General features: G+C 56.4%; 3 protein-coding genes across 11 annotated transcripts in view; 1 reads left to right on the top strand and 2 right to left on the bottom strand.

The window, feature by feature from the left end:
* The window catches only part of FAM168A (family with sequence similarity 168 member A), a 118,403-nt gene extending 106,705 nt beyond the window's left edge, over window positions 1-11,698 (top strand). For all 4 annotated transcript variants that reach the window (XM_079321587.1, XM_079321588.1, XM_079321590.1 and 1 more), the window contains 5 exons: window positions 1,638-1,763; window positions 3,940-4,082; window positions 5,062-5,236; window positions 6,408-6,535; window positions 7,204-11,698. In XM_079321587.1, the coding sequence (XP_079177713.1) occupies window positions 1,638-1,763; window positions 3,940-4,082; window positions 5,062-5,236; window positions 6,408-6,520 (557 nt within the window). In that variant the 3' untranslated portion in view covers window positions 6,521-6,535; window positions 7,204-11,698. The remainder of the gene's footprint in view (window positions 1-1,637; window positions 1,764-3,939; window positions 4,083-5,061; window positions 5,237-6,407; window positions 6,536-7,203) is intronic.
* Window positions 11,699-13,040: 1,342 nt separating this feature from the next.
* RELT (RELT TNF receptor) lies at window positions 13,041-18,390 on the bottom strand. 6 transcript variants are annotated; one of them, XM_079321509.1, is made up of 11 exons: window positions 17,704-17,757; window positions 15,431-15,527; window positions 15,132-15,189; window positions 14,783-14,866; window positions 14,553-14,707; window positions 14,387-14,472; window positions 13,905-14,138; window positions 13,663-13,743; window positions 13,498-13,579; window positions 13,232-13,417; window positions 13,041-13,164 (listed from the first exon to the last, which is right to left on the bottom strand). In XM_079321509.1, the coding sequence occupies exons 2-11, from the start codon at window positions 15,454-15,456 to the stop codon at window positions 13,077-13,079; spliced, it is 1,080 nt and encodes a 359-aa protein (XP_079177635.1). In that variant the 5' UTR covers window positions 15,457-15,527; window positions 17,704-17,757; the 3' UTR covers window positions 13,041-13,076. The 6 variants fall into 6 exon arrangements, with proteins under 6 accessions (XP_079177635.1, XP_079177636.1, XP_079177633.1 ...); XM_079321510.1 differs by having other exon boundaries at window positions 15,431-15,549; window positions 17,704-17,738; XM_079321507.1 differs by lacking the exons at window positions 15,431-15,527; window positions 17,704-17,757 and adding an exon at window positions 18,240-18,390.
* Window positions 18,391-19,210: 820 nt separating this feature from the next.
* The window catches only part of ARHGEF17 (Rho guanine nucleotide exchange factor 17), a 28,403-nt gene continuing 23,634 nt past the window's right edge, over window positions 19,211-23,979 (bottom strand). The window contains exons 11-21 of the mRNA XM_079321250.1: window positions 23,653-23,866; window positions 23,485-23,558; window positions 23,175-23,368; window positions 22,819-23,069; window positions 22,252-22,498; window positions 22,088-22,174; window positions 21,935-22,002; window positions 21,437-21,585; window positions 21,186-21,360; window positions 20,430-20,672; window positions 19,211-19,964 (exon numbers count right to left, since the gene is read on the bottom strand). Of these exons, the coding sequence (XP_079177376.1) occupies window positions 19,774-19,964; window positions 20,430-20,672; window positions 21,186-21,360; window positions 21,437-21,585; window positions 21,935-22,002; window positions 22,088-22,174; window positions 22,252-22,498; window positions 22,819-23,069; window positions 23,175-23,368; window positions 23,485-23,558; window positions 23,653-23,866 (1,893 nt within the window). The 3' untranslated portion in view covers window positions 19,211-19,773. The remainder of the gene's footprint in view (window positions 19,965-20,429; window positions 20,673-21,185; window positions 21,361-21,436; window positions 21,586-21,934; window positions 22,003-22,087; window positions 22,175-22,251; window positions 22,499-22,818; window positions 23,070-23,174; window positions 23,369-23,484; window positions 23,559-23,652; window positions 23,867-23,979) is intronic.

The following is a 23,979-nucleotide window of genomic DNA, read 5'->3' as shown; positions in this document are numbered from 1 at the left end:
AAACTCAGGCTTGCAATGAGCCTGCTTTTTTAGGACACTGTTCTTAAAGAATCCCTTTTAAGTATGCACAAATGAGCATCTAAAATCAGTCCGCTGCAGAGACACAATTAAAAAAAAAATAAAATTATGTATGTCTTCATTAAGCCTGGTGCATGTTCCCTCGCAGGCATTCTGTCTTCCTCATGGTTGTTTTGTTTTAACTTCCTTCATTAAAGCCTCCCTTTTTATTTTCCTGAAAGTAGGACACAGTCTCTGCTCGTGGAGGCTGGCTGAGGCTGGAGCTGTGTTTATTAATAATGCAGGGCAGAAGTAATGGCATTGCAGTAGTGCACTCACAGAGCAGAACTGAAATCAGAAATTAGGGATCTGTTAAAGGTCCTGTCAGGAAAACAGAGCAGTCCCAGTTCTGCACATACTGTTTGCTCAGTTCCCACTGGTTGATTTGCCAGGAATTAAACTGATAGTGAATAGAAACTCTTTATTTTATTTATATTTAGGTGAGAGGATAAACCAAATGCAGAAGACACTGGTTGGAGGTAGCCCTTAAATGATATTGGGTAGTCATGGCTGGATTGTGATCCCTGTGGATTATTGCACAGGACCAGGAGGCATTAATGTTCCTGGAAGCCTCCTTGATCCACCTTTTGTGTAGTTTTAAGTGATGGATTCTCTGAGGATCCATGATTTAATAAAGAACACGCAGAGCTATGGCAATCTCCCATCCCAAATTGCCTTGATTTTGTGGCAGGTTTAATGTGGAGAGGGAAAAGCACAGAGGAAGGATTCGTGTAACATTGGAATGAATTGTCTCATCAGTCTCAGAGATTAAAACCTCTGTGAAATCCAGAGGCAAAAATCAATCTGATTCTGAATAAAAGCACAAGTGAAGGAATGTTTCTGTCTCAGTGCTGGGAGTTGCTCTCTGGTGTGATGTTCCTGTGTGCAGCCTACCATGGAAAATAAAGCAAGGCAGCCTGGAAATCCTTAATAACTCCCAAACCTTTGGGAGAGGGCAGAGACTTGGAGCAGAAAATGATCAGTGACTAAGTGGAGGAGAAATTGGGCTGGAATCTCTGCTTCCCCCAAACCTGGGTTTCTGTTGGAGGAGGAGGAGGGAGGAGCAGGATTCCACCTGTCCAGCAATGGAGCAGCATCCATGTGGATCTCAGACCCACAGCTGCTGCTGGCCAGTGAAGCAGCCCTGCTGGCTGTCCCCTGTGCTCCCCACTGCTGCCTGAGTGCAGGACAGTCTCTGCAGGAGCAGCAGAGCTGCAGCAGTGCCTCCCTGCACTCTCTGGATGTGGGTTTCCATCCACTGGGATGCCTTGTGCTGCTGCAGTGCCAATTCCTCCTCAGTCCCTCATTCCCAGCTCCCAGCCCTGCGACACTCCAGATTTACAGCTGTACCTTCAGAGAGGGTTAATCCAGAGTCTGGGCAGATGTGGAGGGTGTGAAACATCTTTGCTCAGCCTTGGGTCTCCAGGAAGATTTCCAAGCCCTGACCCAGGTGTGATGTCCCTTCCCTGGGGGTTGGAACTTGGGGGGAAGAGATGAGCGAGGTGGTTCCAATGTGACATGGGTGTGGGAAGTTGTCCCTCCCTGCTCTGTGTGACAGCTGTTCTCTGTCTCCCCTCAAGCCACACTTCTGATGAAGCAGGCCTGGCCCCAGACCTCCTCGTCCTGTGCCACCGAGGGCACCTTCCACCTCCCAGTGGATGCTGGCACTGAGAACAGAACCTACCAGGCTTCTTCTGCAGCTTTCAGTAAACAAACCTTTCCTTCTGGGCTTCTGCTGGGTTGCTTTGTGCCTGTCTGCCTGCCCTGCTGGGTCTTCATTTGTGGGCAGGGTTATTTGGGATCAGGAATCAAAGGCTGGTTTGGGTCGGGAGGGATTTAAAGACCATCTTGTTCCAACCCCCCATGGGCACCTTGCACTGGGCCAGGTTGCTCCAAGCCCCATCCAACCTGGCTTTGAGGGATTAAAACTATGAAGGATCCTGAAAAGGAAAGCACTGGCCCTCCTGCTGCTCCTGCAGGAGAAGGTCAAACCTCTCTCTTAACTGAGTGTTTGATTCCTGGGAGCAACCTGGGGTTCTTCACAGCTGTTTATCTCCAAAGGAACATTATTCCCCATCCCCTTAAAATTGAAAGATTCCCAAAATAAAGCCTGATTTTCAAGGAACACTGTTGAAACTCCCACCTTGTGACCCAGGCTGGCTGAGCAGGAGGAGGGGAGGAGATGCTGTTTAGTGATTGCAGTCAAACAGGCTTTTCCAGTGCTGCCTTGTCATCTCATCCCTGAAGAGGATAAGTAGTGCCTCCAGGAGGGCTGATAAGCTGCCTGATAAACCCTGGGATGCTTTCCCTGGTATGTGGGGTGTCCTCTGGCCCTTGCCTTACTGTTCTCTGCTAAATCTGGGCCATGAGTGGCATGGGGTCAGAGTGTTCCTCACCTTCCAGCAACTCCAGACTCCCTTTTCCTATTAAATTAAATCAGCAAGGTGAGAGGAAGCAAGATGATTTTTTTTTTTTTTGATGAAGAGAGTTATTAAAAATAAATATTTTTAAATCATTTGAGAGACTTTCTCTTGGAAAAGGGATGTCCCTACCATTCCTTGGGTAGGGGCTGTACACCAGGCACAGTCCAGCCCTGGAGCAGCTCTGGTGCCTCCTCTGGACTCTCTCCAGCAGCTCCACGTCCCTCTGCTGTTGTCTCCAGGGCTGGAGGCAGCTCTGCAGGTGGGGTCTCACCTGAGGGGGCATCAGTCAGTTCCTTGCCCAGATGAGGAATCCTGCTTGTGGTGAACCCTGGAAAGAAGCAGCGATGGCAACACAGAATTCCCCACTGAGCTCCTTCCCCCCCAAGCAGCTTCTTATAGAAAAACATTTCTGTGCAATCCAGGGCACTTGTGAGCTGCAGGATCAATAAGGCTGAGATTTCTCGAGTGACATGAGGGATTTAATCAGCAATTTTAATAGAAGCTGGAGCTTAAAGGCTTGTGCTGCTGAACCACAAACAGCAGCAGCACGGGCCACACCAGCCTAATCCTAATAAGGTGTTAGTCATAATTAGGTTTTAAAATTATCTGCCAGACAGAGAGGAGCCTCCATCATCTTGTGTCATTAAACCTTGATTTCACATTGTTTCACCTGCAGGTTGTTCTGTTTTTTCCCCAGTTTATAAACACAGCAGATTACATCTGCCTGGGTTATTATCTTTAATACCTTTTTAATATAGGAGATAAATTGTCCGTGATTCCTCAATCAGGAAACAGCTGCAAGTCTTGGTATTCAGAGTGGTGAATCCACACAGCTTGAGCTGGTCCTCACCTCTAGACACCCCTCAGAAATGAAATGTGATGCTGAGAACTGGCAGCCTCTGAGGGCTTTGTTTGGAAAAAAGAGTTCAGAACAGAGAGAAAAAAAATCCCTTAGATGGAAAAACAGGAGGTTGGTTGGTCTGTGAGTGACGTTGGGTCCCTGGAGGAGTCCTGATGGAGGAGGCATCACTTCTGCACTGATCAATATTTCAAACCTTTTCCACTCCTCATTCAGAGATGGTTGCTCTCCTGCTAATGTGAGTGAGGAAAAGAGTCACAGCTATTCCCCTTGTTAATTAACACCTATTTTTCCAATCTGCAGTAATCAGGAGGGGGTGAGATGCTGTTTGGGACTTCCTAAAAGCTCAGTCTGTTATTTGTGCTGTTTCAGTGCTTGGAGGATGATGTGGGATATTAGACTTGAAATCTTGCCCTTCTCTAATTGCTGAACACAGTGGAGTAAACAAGTTAAATCTATTTGTGTGTTTTGCCTGGGCTGAGCCTTGATTTCTCCTCTCCCTCCCACATTTTGGGGGATCCACACTTGGTCTTCGGGGCCCATTTGTTGACTGCCAGCCCTCCTGGCAGCCCTGACTGGGTCCCCTCTTGTCTCTGGCAGGGTACACTGCGGGGACCCCCTACAAGGTGCCACCCACCCAGAGTAACAACGCCCCTCCTCCCTACTCGCCGTCTCCAAACCCCTACCAGACTGCCATGTACCCCATCAGAAGTGCCTACCCCCAGCAGAACCTGTACACCCAGGTAGGTGCCCCCTGCCCCTGTGCCACCCCTGTCCCTGTGTCACCCCTGCCCCTGTGCCACACCCCAGCAGAGCCTGGACACCCAGGTAAGTGCTCTGTCTTGGTGGGATGGAGGTGCCAGCATCACCTGGATATCCCTTCCCACTGAAAATCCTGAGCTTCTCAGAGCAATGTGAGACTTCCTTGGTTTTTGTTCTCTTTTATCTTGAATAACCAACTTATCCAGCAGCTACAGTCTCATGGAGGGATTTCCCTGTGCCTTGCTGAGACTGGAGCATCTTGCTGCTCCACTGTCACCAGGAGCTGCAAAGCCATTGGGGTGCAACCCACCCTGCACACTGGCTCTTCCCTGATCCCAGCCCCAGAATCTGCCATTTGTCCTGTTGACCTTTGTACCTCCTGAAAGAAAAAAGTGATGGAGTAGTTGTCCTGCACCTCCTTCTCCCCTTGGTCCCAACCATCAGAAGTTCTCAAATGCCTTGGGATGAGGATTGAGGATTGCTCATTCCAATCCTTGTTTTCTTTCCTCCCATTCCTGGTTTGCAGGTCCTGACAGTGTTGCTGGGGACAGCAGTTCATCTCCTCATTTCATGCCCTCCATCACTTTGCACGTGAAGCTTTTTCTATTGCCTCCTTTTACTCCCACGCATCCTTCACCCATCGTTTCAAAACCCTGTGAGTCTTGGCAGCCTGGATTTTTGGAAACCCAGGAAGATGACACAAGCACCTTGGCATCATCCAAGAACCGTGGCTTGTCCTTTTCTCCCATCTTTCTCCTTTTCCCCACCAGCAGCTGTTTGTGTCCAGGCCCATCAGAGGGATGGATTGTCTCCTCATGTTCATGTTTGCAGCACAGAAGCTCCTCCCTGGGAGCCAGCAGCAGCTCCAATTCCAAACGGAGACCCGCTCGGCTGCTGTGCTGCTCTCAGGACGGGTGTTTGCAGCTGGAGTGCCCATGGGATGTCTCTCCTTTCCCGCAGGGAGCTTACTACACCCAGCCGGTGTACGCGGCGCAGCCCCACGTCATCCACCACACCACGGTGGTGCAGCCCAACAGCCTCCCCTCGGCGCTCTACCCCGCGCCCGTGCCCGCGCCGCGCGCCGGCGGCGTGGCCATGGGCATGGTGGCCGGCACCACCATGGCCATGTCGGCAGGTAAGCGGCCACCCTCAGCCCCTGCTCTGCTCTCCCCGCTGCAGGGAACACCTGCCCCAACCCTCTGGATCAGCAGAGTCTGGCTCACCGTTGTTCATGTCTTTAGTACGTCGTTCTGTGCTCTGCTCCGTAAGCCAAACTGTCCTCAAGCATCTTATTTCTCTCAAGCTCTGTTTTTTTACAACGCTCATGGTCGTCATTTTGTTGACAAAATGAATGCTGGCCTTGTTTTATCTATCCCAGCTCCTTTACATTTCTAACTGCAATTAATTGTTAGTACATTAAAATAGGGGCTGGTTTTAATTTTTTTCCAAAGCCTGCATTTTTCTCCTTAACAATTCTTAGGATTGTATATTGAATTATGGCACAAAATGCATCATTCATCCTTTTGCATCTGCATTAGCTGTGAAATAGGAGTCTGTAATGGGGGACAATCCCTATTCCAAGCAGAGATATTGCAGCCTGGATGTGACAAGAGCCACTCTGAGAGATTTACTGTTGCTTATATTGAAAAGTGGATAAATGTAATTAATGCGTGTGGGATGTGTTAGAATTTCATTAATAGCATTTGTAGAGAGATACCCAGAAACTGAGAATTTGGTTTGAACACCCAGTTGCTCCCAGAACAGAGTAGTCCAGGGCTGTGTTCTCCCTTCCCATGAAGGAAATGTGCAAATTCTTACCTAAAATCCCTCTGTTGACTGGCTGCAGACTGAAAAAAAACTTCATTTAAATTTTTCCTGGAGATCTGCCAGGTGTTTCCCCTCATCTCCCTTTGTATCCCTCATCCCTTCCAGTTTGCTTCAGATCTGTGCAGTGATTTCCTCTCCAAGTTAAGCCCAGTCTGTCAGCAGGTAGATGTCAGCAGGTTGTGGCCAGCTCTGCTGCTGCTCTTCAGGGACAAGGAGCACTGGGGGGAAAAACCAAGGAAAACCCTTAAGGTTTAGGGCCATAGGTAGCATGGAAAATCTGCTGGAGCTTCGGGTGTTTTTATTCTGTTCGTGGTGCTGGCTGATCCCCATGACATGGGTCCAGCACCTTCGAATCAGGTCTGGCAGGCAGAGGGATTATCTGGGCAAGGGCAGAGGACCAGGAGGCAGGGGTGCTGTTCTGCCCCTCGGGTGGCACCCCCGAGCCCTGTGCCAGGCGTGTTGTGTCGGTGTCCCTGCAGGAACCCTGCTGACCACCCCCCAGCACACTGCCATCGGAGCACACCCGGTGTCCGTGCCGACCTACCGCGCCCAGGGCACGCCCGCCTACAGCTACGTACCTCCACACTGGTAATCACTGCCAGCCCATGTGAGTGCTGCTCCTGCCCCAGGAGCCCCCCAGCCCCACCTGCCCGCCCTGACACACCCCAGGGATGGGGCTCTGGGCACCCCCTGCCAGCGCTCCCCACCCTCAAAGGGAGGAATTGCTTCCCCAGATCCCCATAATGAAACCATTAGCCCAGCACTGCCTTCCCTGACAGAGTCCCTGCCCATCTTCATGGCACTGGGATGTTTCTGTTCCCCTGCTGGCAGATCAGGCTGTTCATTAGCACCGGGGTTGCGTGTCATGCTCAGGATCCAGGAATCCAGCTGCTTGTTCCTGGAGCCCTTGGCCCATCGTGCCCAATTACCAGGACAGGCAGTTGATGGGAACACGATGCTGCTGCGTGCACACAGATCCCATCCAGCCCCGGGGTTATCTAAAATCTCTCTGTGCCACACAAATTACTGCTGGGCTAATCCTGCCCCTCCCAAATTGGTGTGCAATTAGCAGGGAGCATCCCATCTGCATATTTGTAATCCTGTGCATTGGATACCACCAGCGAGCTGCTGCTTTCCCAGCCTCCTTGCCTACAGAGAAATTGCCTGCAGGGATGGTTAAATTCAATATGGATCAGCTCCACGTGGTACAGGGGTGCAGAGAGGAGGGGAACATCCTTCTAACTCCCTGTTTTTAATGCATTTGCTCTCTTCCAGATCCGGAGTCAAACATTGTATGCAACTACACAAGTCTTACATCGGCGCTGCGGCCGCTGGGCTGCAGTGCCTCGTCTGTTTGCAAGAACAAAAGGAAAAAAAAAAAAAAAGTGCAAAGGTCACTTTATGCATTCTTTAGTGGTTTTTGTAAAAGCTGCTTTTTCTAATCTTCTGCCTCTTTTTTTCCCCCCTTCCTCCCCCCCACATGAATTGTGTAACACACATACTGACACTGAGCAATAGTCAAGTTCTCTCTTCAGTCCTATCATTTGAAAGCTCAGACTCTTCACTTTTCCAGCATTGCCCAGCTGAGTGGTGCAAAGATCCCCCCACTTCTTGTTTGTTTGGGTTCTTTTTGTTATTTTTCTGTTGTCGTTGTTGTTGACAAGAGCCTAGAATTTTTTTGGCTAGTAAGAGTGGTTGATGTTCAGGGTACTATGTGAAAAGCACAGCGCTGGTAGGCAGGCTTATTCCGATTTGGTTTGGGTATTTTTAGTTGAAGAATATAAATTATTCAATCTTCCATAACATATTACAAGAAAATTGGTGTCTTCCAGATAGCTGTCGTGATAGATTATAAATGCATTATCTGCAGTGGAATTCTGAACTCATCCCTTCTTTTTGTAGGAGTAAGAGAATATAAATATAATTAGCAACGTAACACACTTGTCTTAGGAAGCACGAGGACTGGTCACCAGCGGGTCTTTGGTCTGCTTTTTCCAACTGGGCAAATGGATGGTGGGTGATGGGAGGGAGCAGCAGGAAGATGAGAGCCCTGGGGGCACGTGGAACCTCTTGGGAAAGCAGGATGCTCCCCCTCAGCCTGTCCTGGGGCAGTGTGAGGAGAAGGCAGCTCCTTCCTCGCTGGCTGCTGCTTGTACCAGCTGGGCAGCTGCTGAGGGCAGCCAGAGGTGGCCAAAGGTTGGGCTGAAGAGCTTCTCCTGGTCTAGGGTTTGGGCTGAAGAGCCTCTCCAGAGTAGGGTGGTGTGGCAAGGAGGGTGTCTGGCTGATGGAGAGGAGTCTTGAAGGCAGGGCGAGGGGAAGATGGAAGCTCCACCTTGCACAACCCACGGTGTTGGCAGGGCTGAGACCAAACTGCACTGCCACCAGGGCAGCTGAGGTGTCCCCTCCCCTTCCCTGGGTCACAGCTCCCAGACTTCCAGGAGAAATGTTCATCCAAGCACAAATACCAGCACCATAGAGAAAGGCCAGGCAGGGGATGAATTCTGGCTGCTCTGCTTGGAGAAGTGGGAGGGGAGGAAGCAATAGCAATAAACTCGTCGCCTTCTTCATGGGAAGGCACCTGAGAAGAGGAGACAGCAGGGAAGGTGATCCACAGTGGACATGGACCAGGATGGAGGACAGCAGGCACACAGAGGCTGTGGGCATCAGGGGCAGTTTGGGGGGTCTGGCTTACCCAGGGACACGGGGCAGGAAGCTGGTGACATCCCCCCTCGAGGTGTCCAAGTAGAGCAATAAGTTGTCTTGAGAGCAGCAGAGGCAGTTTGGATTTGCAGACAATGCTTGTGGCCAGTTTGTTTTTAAATCCTTGTCACTAAACCAAGTATAGAAACAAGATTTTTGGGATTTTATTGTTTGTTTTAAGACAAAAGCTTGGCTGGGTTTTGATTTTTGCCTCAAGTGTGCCAAAAGTGTTCCGTGCTCTGGGTGGAGTGGAGGAGCTCCTGGAGCATGGCCAGGTGGGCAGGAACAAGCCTAGGGATCCCAGAGGACTGGCCCTGCCACTGGCTGGTCCCAGGTTTGTCAGGCTGGCTGTTGGCACTTCTGTCTGGGGGGGCATTTGGATGACCTGCTGGTTTTGGAGGAAACCTAGAGCAAAGCTCTGGTTGAGCTCCTCAGCCTCAGGGGGAACAAAAGTGGGGGAAGATTGGACATCAGTGTTGTGGGGTGGGGAAGGGGCAGCCTTGGGCTGCACTTTGGGTATCTGTAGAGGGAAGGGAGAAGAAAAAAGGGAAAAGGAGCCAGTAAACAGTGGGTTCCCCATTTGGCTTGGCAAAGCCAAGGATTAGTAAAGAGCAACAGGACCTTGGAAATAGCACCACCAGTGTCCTTCCACTGTTTGTAGCACACTGCAGTTGAACCTGGGCCAAAAAATGCCCAGCAGATCCTAACAATTGAAGACTTCTGAGATCCCTTTTTTCCCCTGACTTTGTGTTACATACCAGGAGCTGTCTGCCAGCATTGAGTCAGGTCTCCCAACATAATGGCACTCTGGTTTGGGGGGTCCAGCAAGCTTTGGGATCCCAGCCTGGGCTCTGCAAACCACCTTTCCCACAGACACCACCCCAACCAATGTCCAGACACCCTGCACCACTTTAGGAACCACTGCTAAACTTTTGGCCTATGTGTGGAAAGGAGATGTTGGGCTTTCCCCTAGAAGGAAAAAAAGGCATTAAAGGTGGGGGAGAAAGCCCCAGGAGCTGAGCATGGAGCTGAGCTTTAATTCCTTTGCTTGGATCAATAGCAGGTGCAGTGCTCACCATCCCATTATTCCCAGGCAGAATACTCATTAACCAAGGTGTGGAGAGGTGAAATATTTGCCACCTGTTGGGCCAGAAGCTTTAGGGAGGACATTTGGTCACCAGCCTTGAGGCACTGTGTGGAGCCAGGGCCAGCACAGGGAGCCAGGCTTAGCTCCTTCCCCAGGTGTTTTCATGGGGCTGTGGAGTGGGGAGATGCTCCCTGCCCTTTCCTGGACCCCAAGTCCTTAGTGAGGGTCCTGGGAAGGTCACAGTGCAGGACAGTGGTGGGGGCCACCAGCTTCTCCAATATTTCATTCTAGCAAAGCTTTGCTGATGTTGGTTAAGGAAAAGGGTTTTCCTTAGGGAAGGATCACACCAGTGGGGAAGAGCAGGAGGGGTTAAACCATCCTTAGCAGCCTGAGATTAAAATTCCAGCTAAAAGGAAGGAATATAACTCTGAACCATTAACCCATCCCTGCCCTTACCTTTACTCCAAAACACAAGCTGCAATGACGCAAGATTTGGGGGGAAAATAGGATTTTAGTGGTGGTGGTGACCCCCAAAGCCCAGGAGCCCCTTGAAGCCTGAGGCCATCATGCCTCCAAGTGGCTGAACCCTCCAGGCAAGGATCTGCTCCTGTATTTTATGAATAAAAAATCACTCAGTTCAGCAGTTTTGGGTTGTAATGCCCAGGAAATGTTATTTAAGGAGTTAGTTTTAATGAGGGATGTTCAGAGCAGCAGGTTTTCCTCCAGCCACCAGCATCTCACTGAGTCTGGTCCTTCCATCCCTCCTGCATCCCCACAGGGAATGTGGGAGGATGTGGCTCCCAGCTGGAGGGCATGAAATAGGATCCTGGTATTTTTTAGGGGGATGGAAAACAACATTTGAGGCTTTACTTTTGGTAAAATCCAACCAGCCATCAATAGCAATAACAGCTGCTGGATGCCCATAAATCCAGGTATTTTTGGTTTGGGTTTTTTTTGTTTGTTTTTTTTTTTTTTTAATTGCCAATGTTTTCAGGCCCTCCAGCTCTCACCCCCAAACTGTGGTGACCTTCTGCCCATCTTCCCTTGGCTTTGCTCCTGAGCTAGGATCAGCCTCCAAATATTTTTGCTGCTGGGTATTAGTATTCCCTTAGGGGAAAAAAAGGAAAATAAAGCCTGTGACAGAGCTTGAGAGGGAAGAAATCTTGGAAAAGGCATTTCTGTGGCATGTTGCACCATGATCCTTGGAGATTGTCTGGCAATCAGGTAAAATAACTTGTGGGACTGGTTGCAGGGCAGGAATAGGATACATGGTTTGACAGGAGCAGTTCCGCTTTGGAAAATCTCAATTGTGCTGCTTGTAGGGAATAATCTCGATGCAACATGGCCACCTGCAGCCTCCCTGCATCCTCCTGCAGGAGATGGAGCTGGGAGATGGAATTCTCCTGGGGGCAAAGGGGTTCAGGATCAGGGGAGGGATTTGTAGGGAAGCATGGTGAGGTGCAGGATTGCACCCAATCCCTCCAATTCCCACAACATGGCCTCAACCCACACCAGGCTGCCACCCCTCTTTCTATGTAATTAATTTTAAATTAATTTCCACCACCAGACCAGCTCGTTTTTAAAGTATTATTGGAACCTCTTAAATAAAAATAAATACCAACAAAAAAAAAAATCCCTGAAAGAACAACAACAAAAAAAAATTTAAACCCAAGGGTAACCACGTCTTCCAAGTCTACATCTCACAGGTGTGTAGGAACATGGCCTTGGACTGATGCCCTGGAGAGCCCCACAGCCACAGTTTGTCCATCTGAAGTGTAAATTTGGGGTTATTTTCCCATTTGTTTTCTGTTCTGGTTTTGGTTCTGAAGATCAGGTCGTGATCTCCCTGACAGATTTCAGCCAAGAGTTTGTAACTGTACGATATTTACTGTAAGATGTAGAACATTCGATAACTATTAAAATGTTTCCAAAAAAAAAAATTAAATAAATAAATAAAAGAGCCCGAGAGGGGTTGGTGGTTGGTTCTTTGGCACTGTGATGTTGTGGAGAGGTGAATGAGACCAGCCATGAAAACCTTTTTTTGGGTTGATGGTTGAGGCTGATGGTCTCCAACCCAACCTTGGGTGGGTTATCCCAGTGATCCCAACGTGGCCAAGCCAGCGTGATCCCATAGAAGCAATTCCCATGGAGAGTGAAATGTGTGATCTTCATGGTGGGCATCACACCATGTGCTTCTGAACTGAGACTTTGGAGAGAGGGATGGATGGATGGATGGATGGATGGATGGATGGATGGATGGATGGATGGATGGATGGATGGATGGATGGATGGATGGCTTTGCCCAGAGCCATCCGTGCTCCAGCTGGGTTGTTGGGAAGGGAGGAGTCATTCCATGCTCCAAGGATTCATTATCCTGTGATGCTGAGCACTGGCACCAGATGCTGGAGGGAAATCAGCAGTTCATGATGGTCCTGGAGAGTCCAACAGACCCAGAAGGTGACCATGAAATGGCATCCAGCGTCCTCTGGGCTTCCAGTGGAGCTGTGTGTGGCATCACGGATCCCAGGTGGTTCCTGGGGCCACCAGCCCCGGCCTGCAGCTCCTGGAGTTACAATCTGTCAGGCCAGCAGGCCGTGGCCACCATCAGGGACAGAGAATCCTTCTCACCAGCCCAGTGAGATGCTGCATTTGCTGTGCTGCTGTTGGACACCTTGGTGGCAGGAGCAGCAGCTGAGCTGCCTTTCTGAGCAGGACTGGCTTTCACACAATGCCCAGTGTCTCCATCCCCTCCAGGGGCCTTTGGGGGTGCCACTGACCCCCGAGGCAGCCCCCAGGCCAGCTGCCTGCTGTGGAGGACAAGGGATGGACCAGGTGAGCCTGGATGGGGCCCTTGGCACCACCCAGGGTGGCAGGAGCCACCCGGTGTCACTCACCCAGGGTTGTCACCACCCAACCCCAGCCTCCCCTGGCACAGTTTGAGGCCGTTCCCTCTCCTCCCGTCCCTGTTCCCTGGGAGCAGAGCTCCTTTCCCAGCTCCCCCGGGAATTCTGCAGTGCCCTCCCAGCTCCGTTCCCTTGCCTGGACAGGCTCCAGCCCCTCCATGCCCATGTCAGGAGGGACTCGGGGCTGGATGGTCACAGCAGCACTGCTGGAGGAGGGGACAGGGGACACGAGGGAGCCCGTGCAGCTGCCCATGAGTCACGGAGCAGCCCGGCCGTGCCAGCCCGTGCCAGCGCTGCCGGCACCCTGCACCATCCCCGCAGCCAGGGACACCCTCCCTCCCTCCCTCCGCATCACTGTCCCCAGTCTGTCCCCACCGCCCTCCTGCTCCTTCCCAGCCTCAGAGCCCTTCCCCAGCACCTCACCTGGTGGGGGCCGGCGGTGCTGCTCCCTCGCAGGGTCACACCCCGCTGCCGGCGGGGAGGGGACCACGGAGGGGCTCAGCCCCCGCCTCGCCCCTGCCCTCAGGGATCCGCGACACCCGAAACCTGGTGGGAGCATCGCATCAGCCTGGCCCCTGCACGGGGGACGCGCTCCGGGGCTGTCCCTGCTTACCTGCCGATGGAGAGGATGGTCACCTCGCTGGGGTGAGCCCCGGCTTTGGGGACTTTGGTGGCACTGAGCGATGGAGGCACCTCGGGCCACTTCTGGCTGCAGCGGGCACACGGGGCCGGTCCCTGCACCGTGTGCGGGTGCTGCTGGTGGTGGCAGGCGGGGGGAAACTGAGGCAGGAGGTGCAGCCTGGGGAGGGGGGGAATGCCATCAGCCTGGGGTGGTGCCACCACGGGGGGGTTCCCAGTGCAGCCGTAGGGGACTCTTACTTATTGAGGGGGGCGCAGCTCGGTGGCATCAGCTGCTGCCTCTGATGCTCCTTCAGCAGCTCCTCCAGCGCCGCTGCGTTTTCTGCGTTTGGGACACCGAGGAACTGGGGGTCACGGCGTTCTGGCCCAGGTCACCCCTCCTCCCCCTTCCCAGGGACCCCTGACCTTTCTTCTCGGTGATCAGCCGCACCAGCACCCCGATGGTGTCCTCGTTGGCATCCTCCAGCTGGTAGATAGAGCCGGGACCTGGAAGCAGAAGTGAGGGAAAACTCGGTGATGGGGGATAAGGCACCCCGAGGACAGGCAGGATGCCGTGGGACAGGGAGGACAAGAAACCGGAGGAATGGGCTGAGGAGACGAGATGGATGTGGGATCACCAAAGGCATCATGGCACAGCCAGGGCTCACCGGTGCCGCCGGGCTGGGGTTCCTTGCTGGCGATGCAATGATACCCCTTCTTCTTCAGCAGGTTGCAGACCAGGATTCCCAGCAATCCCATGGCACAGAAGACCGGGACGATGGTCAGCACGGCCGCCTGTGCTGCTGCTGCCTCCTCCTCTTCCTCACCCAGCAGGGTCACCCGTGTCCCGTTGGCTCCCGGCGCCCTGCCCGGCATTTCGGGGCTGCGGGCTCGCCGCCGGCCTGCCGGGAGTCAGGGATCAGCCGCACACAGGGGCTGTTTGGGGTAAAACCCCATTTCCCCAGGAGCCCTGCACCAGGGCTGGACCCCAGGAAAGCAGGAGCCGCTTGCGTCATGGGCAGGGGTGTCCTCAGCCGCCACATCCCAGCAGGATTTTGTGCCCCATCCCAAGGGGGACACGCCCTGTGGCATCCCCAAGCTCCTCCATCAGCCCCAGCCCCGGGGTGACACCCGCGGCTCCAGCACCCACCTGGGCACCCCGGGGTGCTGCGGGGAGCGGCGGCGCAGGGCAGGCAGCGGCCCCGGGGCTCCCTCTGCCCTGCAGGGCTGTGAAACCTGCGGGAGGGAGGGGAGGGCTCAGGACAGGACCCCCGGGCGAGGGCAGGGCTGGGGCTCGGTTCCCGGGCTGGGCTCACCCCGGCAGGCAGGCTCCGCACCGGCTGTCGCTCGCCGCGGTCCCCGCTGCCGCCAGGACCCTGTTCCCGGCGCGGCACCGGGTGTGAGCGGCGCAGGACGCGTTCCCCAGGGAGAAGGTGCCGGGGGAACAAGCTCGGCACGTCCCCGCCGGATCCTGCGGTGAGGAACGGGGGATGAGCGGCGGGCGGGTCCCGCAGCATCCCCCCGGGCGCAGGCGGGCACGGCTTACCCCGCTGGGCTCCTCTCCGGGCGGGCATCCCGCTGCCCCCTGCTCCGGGGCACTGCAGCTCCCCTGGGCCGCTCTGCTCAGCACCTGCGGGAGCATCGCAGCGCTCGGGGCCGGCTGTGTCGGCGGTGGCACGGTGGCAGGTGCCACCCTGTCACAGGTGGTGCCACTGCTGCCACCCTCTCGCTCGCCCCACAGCCGGCAGACGGCCTTCTCCAGTGGTGTGAGGGATCTGAACTCACTGGATGCACCACGAGGGATGCAAACCCATCCCCACGTCCCAAATGGCACCCCAAATGGGGTGGTGTTTGAGCATCAGAGAAGCAGAGGGATGGGATGGGACCATACTCACCCCCAGGACGGTGACAAGCCACCAGTGCATCCCGCTCCTCTTCCTCACCCAGGGAGACCTGCCCAAGGGGGAGCACCAGGGTCATCATCCAGGGAAAATCCCACTGGAGAAGTAATTTGAGACTCCTTTTTCTCCCCTCTGGGATGCTCCGAGGCATCTGCCTAAATATCCTACAGCAGCAGTCCCGAACCATCCCACAGAAAGTTTTTAGAGATTTTAGGGAATGCCCAGCATCACCCCTTTCCTTGGAGATGCCAAACTAGATCCCAGGCTTCATCCCAAACTGGAGAGGGACCAACCTCAGCAGTGGAGTCACACCATTCATGCAAGGAGAAGATGATGCTTAAAAAAAGTTTAAAAAAGGTTTTTCCTGCTCCAGAGGAAATCCTTTTGCATCTGTCACAAGGAAATGAAGTCACTAAAAACCATTTAAAAATATTTAAATAAAAATTCGAACAAAACAAGAGGTGTTTCCCATAGTCTCATCCCCCCTTTCCAGGCTCAGCAATTGGTTGTTAAAATTAAAATCTATGCTGACAGCACAGGGCAAGGAAGGAAAAAACCAAATAATAACCCAAACCCGGATCTAGCCTCCGCATGGAAATCCTGCCGCCTGCATGGAAATCCTGCCACCCGCATGGAAATTCCCCCCGGTCGTCACGGTCCTGTGGGAGCCCTGGCAGAGCTTTCATTACAGCCTGTGCCTGAGGAGTTTCTCCTAATTAGTGGCCAGCACCACGCCGAGACGCAGCTAATTAGACGTGAGGGGGGTCCCGGGGGTGAGCCGGGTAGTTTGTAGGACATGTGTTGAGACACGATGGCAGAACCCAAAATGAACACCCTCCGTACTCCAGTTGCCTCCAGTAGCTCCCAGCAGAGGAGCACTCCCTCAGGGGGCCAGAACGGAGCCGGCCAGCCCAGCTCCTGAACTCCTCTGGGATTCGGGACGTGCCCCTCGAGCACCAAGGGGTGCTGCTACTCCTGCGAGTCTCCACCCTGTAATCCCGTAAAACTCGAGTTTTAAACCCAACGGGAAGCATTTGAATTGTCTGGGGCTGTGGAATTCCGCCGCTTTGGGGACACACCGAGATGCCTGGAGACTGGCTCTGCTGGGGATGAAGTGGCCTCAGGACAGGAAGGCCCCACCGTGGCTAAGACACCACGAGCATCCCGGCTCGCCAGAGCATTCCAGATCACGACAACTGGATCTAAACACCACCAGGAGCGGGGGTAAAGCTGACTTGATGCCAAACTTAATCCAGGGATTAAGGATATCCCTGAGATGAACAGAACGCTGCCATAGGGATGCAGGAGGTACAGGGACCAGAGGGTCCTTGCAGGGTCGGCACTGGAGCTTTGCCCAGGACTCTGCAGTCGCTTTTGGGGGCAGCTTGGGGCCATCCCAAGCGGGGATGGGGTATGCAGGCACAAACCCTCAGCTGGTGATGCTGGGAAGCCCCGCTGCCCTGACACACCCCTAAAACAGACAGAATTTGCCCCTCCAAGAACCAGAGGAAACCGAAAAATTACTCCACCAGTGCCAGACCTGGCTGCTTTCGGGGACACTGCAAGCTCCACCAGACCCGAACGGCACCTGGCTGGTGCAATCAATGCCAGCACACCAGAAGAGGCGACTTGCTTTTGGAAACCTCTCCAAATCCGGGTCACATGAGCCCGTTATTCCCAGCCGCCCTTAATTCAATCTGTAACCTAAAACTGCCCGCTGGGATTCCAGCGAGGGCTTCCCCTCCCCGTGGGGGAACAGGGTTTCAGCCGATGGCTCCCGCAGACAAGCAGGGAAAAAGCAGCAACTGTTGGGGAAAACTTTGGGGAATAGCTGCTGGAGACAGCCTCGGACAAGGAGGGGATTGTCGGCAGATGGAGCGAAACTCGGCATGATCCCAGCCCCGGGCCCCACCGGAGCTGCGGGAACAACCGAGCCGCCGCCAAATTCCAGCGTTAAAGTCAAACGATCCCGGGGGAAGCGCTGGGATGGCGCCCAGCCCCGGCAGCGGCCCCATTCCGGGTGCAGCCCCGCGCCGCAGCATCCCGCAGCATCCCGCAGCATCCCGCAGCATCCCCGGTCCTTTGGCTCGGAGCCCTGGGGCTTTCCAGCTCCGGGGAATAAAAAAAAAAAAAAAAAAAAGAAAAAAAAAAGGGAAAAAGAAAAAAGAAAAAAAGAGAGGCCCGACACGGCTCCTGCTTCTTTTCCCAGGCAGCTGCTGCTGAGCGTTCCTTAACCTACTTTTTCTCCTCTCCACCCTTTATTTTAACCTACTTGGGCTCTGCAGCAGCCGCAGCCTCCCGGGTGGCTCTCCCCAGCGCACCCACCGCAGCCGGGGCTCCCCCAGCCCCCTGCTTTGGGGATAAAGCCGAGGCAAAAACAGCGCCCGCCTTCTTTAGCGCACAGCGGGGGTCGAGCATCCCAAAAATGCACCGGACCCCCCCCCCTCCTTGCACAACCCAAAGCTGCAGAAACCCCAACCCCAGCCCCCCAGTGGGAATAGCGTCTCAAGGGGGAATGGCCCGAGCTCCCGCGGGCCGGGGTGTCCCTGTGCGGGGTGTCCCCTACCTGTCCCCGCCGCGGAGCCCCCGGCTCCCCCCGGGGCCGCCCCGCCGCTCGCGCCTCCTCCTTATGAATGAACCCGCGGGCGCGCGGCGCCACAAACCCCGCCCCTTTCCGTGACATCATGTAATGGGGCCACGCCCCTTTGTTGTCTGGTCACGCCCCCTTCGTGTCCCCCCCCCCGGCAGCGCCACCTCCCGGCCGCGGCGGGGACTGCGGGAATTGGGAGCGGGAATGGGCCCGGGATTTGGGATGGGCTTTATCCCACCGCGGGAGGGGCTGGAGGGAAAACAGCCACGGCAGGGAGGGTGTTACCTGCCCAGCGGGAATTTAAATAAATAAATAAATAAAAGTACTTTTATTTTTCCCCCATGTGGGCTCGCAGGGGGCACCCATGAGTGCTGAGCCCTGCTTTCCTACCTGTCCTACAGCACACCCTGCCTTGTCCTCTTCCCCAGGGGATAGTTTTCTCATAGTGGGGACACCGGTTTGCCGTCACACTTGGTATTCCTTCTATTCCCCTCCGTTTTCCCCAGGCCCACCTGGTGTCCCCTGCTCCGGCTGTTTGTCCTCTCCAGGAGTGCCACGTCCCGATACTCTGTGGCACAAGGGATGGGTATCCTGACATCCCCCTCAGGGTTATCCAGGGCAGAATAACTGCACCCCAGTGGTGGAAAGGTTTTCTTCCTCCCACCGGCGTCTTCCCCACCAGTGAGCCCAGGGGGTGGCGGGAGCCGTGCCCGTCCTCACCCGTCCCTGCCACCCCATCCCGAGGTGAAGGATGAGACCACGCTGGGATCGTTCTGGCACGGGCGACCTTTAATAACAAAGAGCCCCCGAGTGACCGAAATCACCCCCCCGCCTCCTTTCCCAAAATATCCTCACCATCCCAATTATAGCACACACTCACTCACCCCGCTGACGGACAGACGGACGGCTCCATGTGGGATGGCAGCATTCCTGTCACTCACTCAGCTGTGTGGGACTGGGGACACCCTGATTCATCCCTGCCACCACGGTTGTCACGTCTCCCATGGGGACAACAGGGTGTCTCAATCTGGGAGTACTGATCTCGCCTGGATCCTGGGGTGAAAGCAGGAAAATGGAGGGGGAGAAAGGGCAAATGGGGGAGGACTGGTCTAGCACAGTCTCATTTTTAGGGTCCCCGATACTTGCCACCCCATTTTAAGGGTGAGGGGACAGCCCTGGTGGCTGGCAAGGAATGCGAAGACGATTGCTCTCATCCAGAGATGCCTCAAATGGCAGCAGCGCCTTCCTCCCACTTCCCAGGCTGCGAAATCCCACTGGGAATCACAGAGAAGGAGGGGGGGACACCCAAATTTCCTTCCCTCCTCCCCTCCATCAGCTGTCCCTCCACCAGCGCGGTCCAGCTCCACGGCTGGGGTCAGGCTCTCCGGGCAGTTTTAACCCCTCAGCTCCGGAGCGGCGGGACCGGCGGTGACGACTCCCCTGAGCCCCCCGAACCCCCCAAATAAATAAGGATGTTTATATATATATAATATATATATATATTTAAAACAAACGAACAAACGAACAGAGCTATCTGGGTGCTGGCGATGGAGCGAGCGGGTTAGCGGGCGGCCCGGGCGGGGGGGACGCGGCGGGCGGATTGTCCCTGGGGTGGTCCCGCGGCGTGGCCGGGGGTCCCGGAGGCCGGGGGGGGGTCAGGCCCGCGCCCCCCCGGCCCGTGAAGCAGGCACACACAAAACCGGAGAGCAAGGCGGGTTCCCGGCTGTCGGGCATCCTCCGGCCGCTCCCCAGGGATGCTCGGTACCGTCCTCCTCCTCCTCCTCCTCCGCGCCTTCCCAAGCAAACCCCCGACCCCTCCCCATCTTCTGGAGGTCCCCGAAGCGCTGTGTGTCCCCCCCGAGTCCAGTGCGGCGGCCGGGGGGACGGCGGGGGGAGCGGGGCTCATCCCCCCCAACCCCGAGCACACAGAGAGCAGCCGGGTCGGAGATGAGAGGTGCTGGGGCGGGGGGCGGTGGGGAGGGGGCCGGGACCCCCTCCCCGCACACAGGGGGGCCAGCACCCCCCGTTCCTGGGGGTCAGGGCCGGTCACGCTCTCCAGAGCAGCAGGTGGTTGGTGCTGTCGTCCCGGCCCACGGTCTCGCTGCTGCTGGTCAGCCGGAAATCCTCGTAGCCATCGCCGCCGCTGATCACCAGCATCTTGGGCTTGGACAGCGCCAGGGCGGGGGCACGGGGGCGGGACGGGTCTCGTTTCTCGGCCTCGCTCGGCTTCTCGGCTCCTGGCAAGAGCAGAACCCCAAACGCTGCCACCCGCGCCCCTGCGGCTCTGCTGGTCCCCACCGCATCCCGCCAGCGGCGGCTCAGCATCCACCCTCCAGCGCTATCCCAGGCGCCACATCCCGGCCCCAAAAACCTCCCCTCATCCCAGCAGCCCCTCCCGCCCCGAACCGGCCCCTGGAACCCGTGTTCAAACCTGTTAGCCCCCATCCCATCTCCTTCCTCTCCCCATCCCACCCGCGCCTCAGAGTTGGGCTGGGTGACACCGTGGGAATCCGGGTCCCCCCTGGGAATTTTGGGGTTGGTCACGCTGGTAGAGGGCAGTTTAGCAGCCAGTTCCCCCCACCCTCCACTGCCAGTTTTTCACCCTGATTTTAACAAGGCAAGAATGGAAGGGCAGCATTCCCAGCCCAGGAACACCGTGCACTGCTCCTGAAAGGTTGGGACACGCCTGCCACCGCACGTACCCGTGTCCCTGGGCAGCGGGAAGAGCAGGTCAAAGCCGTCGGGCAGCTCGATGGCTGTGAGGAAGCGCACGTGGCCCGTGTGGCCCTGGGACAGCCCCACCAGCGTGGGCGCCGCCTTGGCCGGCACCGCCAGGGTCAGCACCACGCCGGCGCTGGTCCCGATCCACAGCAGCTCCTTGCACGCCAGCAGCGCCGTGATCCGCAGGCAGGCGGCCTTGTGCTGCCGGATGATGGCATCCGAGCCTGCCGGGATGCCGAGCATCAGCGCCTGCTCCTGCCCCGCCCACGGCGACCCCCGCCCAGGGCACGCGGGACGCGGGGAAGGGACCACAGCCCGCCTGGCTGGTGGCAGCGCTAGACGGGATACTGGGAAGGAATGGTTCCCAGTTGTTCCCGGCACGGGGTGCCCAGAGGAGCGGTGGCTGCATCTCTGGAAGAGTCCAAGGCCAGGCTGGGCATTGAGGCTTGGAGCAACCTGGGATAGTGGAAGGTGTCCCTGCCCGGTTGGAGTCAGATGATCTTTAAGGTCCCTTCTAACTAAAACCATTCTGGATCTCCATGACTCTATGACTATGGGATTCAACACGAGATTATCCATTTCCCCAGGGGCTGCCCTATTCCCATGTGGGATTACACAGCTGCCTAACACGAGCACAAGGACTCACATTTCCTTCCCCAAACTCAGGATCCTGAATTTCCCAGCACTGGACGCTTCAGGGCATTGTCCAGGGGACACCTGTCCCGGGTGGCACTTACCAGCCAGCATCTTGTGCACGGGAGGGGTGATGTCTGCCTCTGCCAGCTGCTCGTAGGTGGTGGCGTGGTAGAGCCGCACCTGGGCGCTGCCCTGCAGCGCGACCCACACGCCGCTGCCCGCGCTCACCATGCAGGTGACGCTGCGCCCGCCGTCCTGCCCCACCTGGAGCGTGTGCTGGGGGGACAGAGCCACAGCGGTGATGCCACCGCTGCCCCTGGGCCGCCCCCGTGCCCTCCCGGGCCCCCCGTACCTCCTGTGCCAGCGTGGCGCTGTTGAGGACGATGACTCGGTTCTGGCAGCCGCACCACAGCTTCCCCGCCACCGCCACCATCTTGGTGATGGGGCTCCCCGGTGAGCCCAGGGACAGCGACTTGGAGTTTTGGGGGTCCCAGAAGTGGCCTGAGACGGGGGGGAGAGTGGGGTGGGTAGTTAAAGTGTTCCCCATAGAAAGTCCAACTCGATGTGGACAATGGGGTGCGGTGGCTGAAGACAGTTTTCTCCAGGTCACTCCTCAGAGGGGACATAAACTGATGCCACTGTGGGGTTCCAGTGGCAGGCAGGGACCGGGAGATGGATGCCCACTTCCACCTGCCTCTGAGTGTGGTGTCTCCAGCATCCCTCCAGGGATGTCCCTCTCCCTGGACACAGGGAAGCCACCCTGAGCATCCCTCCCCAGGGGCTGCCCAAGCCACCCCCCAACAGCCACCGCTTTGGGGCTGCACTTTTGGTGTCCCAAATCCAACCTCACCTGCTTCCCGCTGGTACACAACGAGCTCCCCGTTGGCCAAGGACACAAAAACCTGGTTATCCAGGTACCTGTGGGGACAAACCACCTTTGACATCCATCTGCCGAACCCTGCTCTGGCCCCTCCAGAGCTGCAAATCTCCCTGCCCCACTTACAGGATGCACATGACGGCGGCAGCGTGTTGCATCTTCATGCTGTTCTTCCTGTTCCGGATGTTGTCCGAGGACTGGTACACGTGGATGCTGCAGGAGGAGAGCAAAGCTTGAGGCTGCCCCAGCCTGGCGTGCTTCCCGTGCAGGAATCCCACCCAGGGCCATACCAGCCATCCTCGGTGCCCAGCCACATGGAGCTCTGGTGGGCCTCGGGGTCCAGGCTGAGCAGGTCCTCGAGGCTGCCGCGGGTGAAGGAGCCGCGGCTGGAGCGGCGCAGGGCCCGCCCGTCCGTGGGGCTCTCGCCGTGCTGGCTCTGCCCGTAGCTGCCCGTGATGGGCATGAAGCCAGGCTCCTGCTCCTCCTCCGAGCTCGTCGTCTCCACTGCTGCCTCCTTGCAGCTCGGGATCTCCTCATCTGTGGAGGAGGAAGAGGAGGAGGAGGAGGAAGGAAGGGGTCAGACCATCACCATCCTCCAAAGTGATGGGGAAGAGACCACGGGTGACGTCAAGCCCAGGGGATGGCACAGGGATGCTGAGCCCCAAAACCCACAAGGTTTCACCCAAAGCTCCCCATCTCAGTGCCACACTGTTGAGCTGATGCCTCTCAATGTCTCTTTTCCCAAGCTCAAAAGCCTCCACCTGCAGATTCCCCAGAGGAACACAAGGCACAGAGGCCAAAACAATGGAGCTGCCCATAATTTTGGGGCTAAAAAGCAGGGGCTGGGGAGGACTCACTGCCGAAGCTGGAGGAGATGGTGGAGTGGCTGGCCTGGCTCTGCAGCGTCCCGGAGGGACTGGGCGAGGACTCGTCGTCCGTGTCATCGCTGTCGAAGGGCACCAGCTCCCTGTGCGCGCCCTCCACGGGCTCCGAGAGCTCCAGCGACGAGCCCGAGATGGAGATGTGCAGGCAGGGCTGCGGCCCCGCGTCCTCGGGCTGCGGCGGGCCCGGCTCGGCCGAGGGGCTGCCCAGCGGCTCCGCGCGCTCCCTGCCGAGGGACGGGACGAGGGAGGAGGAGGAGGAGGAGGGAGAGAAGCGGCTGCAGCATCGCCCCCGCCCGCGGCTCGCGGGGCCGGCACTGCCCCAGCCCTACCTGGCGGCGCGCTGCAGGCCGGGCACGGAGGCCATGCACAGGATCCTGGCCGAGCAGACGGCGATGCACGCCTCCACCGTGGGCTCCTTGCGGATGCTCAGCAGGCACACCTGCCCCACGTAGCCGTCGCTGTTGCACACCCACACCTCGTGCGAGCTCTCCGGGCTGCCGTGGCTGGGAGAGGCGCAGGAGAACTGCCAGGGAGCAGAGGATTGGGTCATTCGGGACTGATGCAGGAGCTGCCGCCATCTGGAAGCGGCCACTGGGGTGGAGAGGAGCTGTGGGGTGCTTGAAGCCAGACTTGGGGTACCTGCATCCCGCTCCGTGTCTTCATGATGGGGATGGCTTTGAGGAACTCTGGGTCCAGGCAGTTTTTGCTGGAAGCTGGGAAAACCAGATGGGAGGATCAAGAAGTGATGGAGGAAAGGGGTCTATCAAAGAACACCAGCACGCCCACCTGCCCCCTCCCTGCTGCTACCCAGCTTTTTCTTGGCGTCCTCGAAGGCTTGCTCGAAGCCGAGCCGGGCGTCAGGGTTGGGGAACTCGAAGATGAAGGACTCGGTGCCGTCAGCTTTGGTGGTGCTGAGCTCCACCTTGTTGGGGGGGAAGGCCATGCTGAAGGACAGGGATTGCTTCTCCGACAGCTCCCGGTGGATGGCGGCCATCAGGTCCTTGATCACGTCATCCAGGCCCTTGGAATGGGAACAACGCTTCAGGGACGGGCCACCATGAGCCACGTGCCTGAGAACTCCCTGTCCATCCCCTGGCATCCTTCAGAGGCTGCTCCAACCTCTTTTGTGTCTTT

The sequence above is a fragment of the Erithacus rubecula genome (assembly GCF_903797595.1).
Source record: "Erithacus rubecula genome assembly, chromosome: 1".
In the NCBI taxonomy this organism is placed as follows: Eukaryota; Metazoa; Chordata; class Aves; order Passeriformes; family Muscicapidae; genus Erithacus; species Erithacus rubecula.
This window is presented reverse-complemented; position numbering and strand designations above follow the sequence as displayed.

What these genes read in the sequence shown, in the direction of transcription:
- RELT (XM_079321507.1), bottom strand. Translation starts at nt 18,325, where the DNA reads ATGTCAGGATACCCATCCCTTGTGCCACAGAGTATCGGGACGTGGCAC. An exon ending in GGCTTGTCACCGTCCTGGGG is followed by an intron (nt 14,867 to 15,131) that starts GTGAGTATGGTC and finishes ATGCTCCCGCAG; the next exon opens with GTGCTGAGCAGAGCGGCCCA. An exon ending in CAGCACCCCGGGGTGCCCAG is followed by an intron (nt 14,139 to 14,386) that starts GTGGGTGCTGGA and finishes GACTCCCGGCAG; the next exon opens with GCCGGCGGCGAGCCCGCAGC.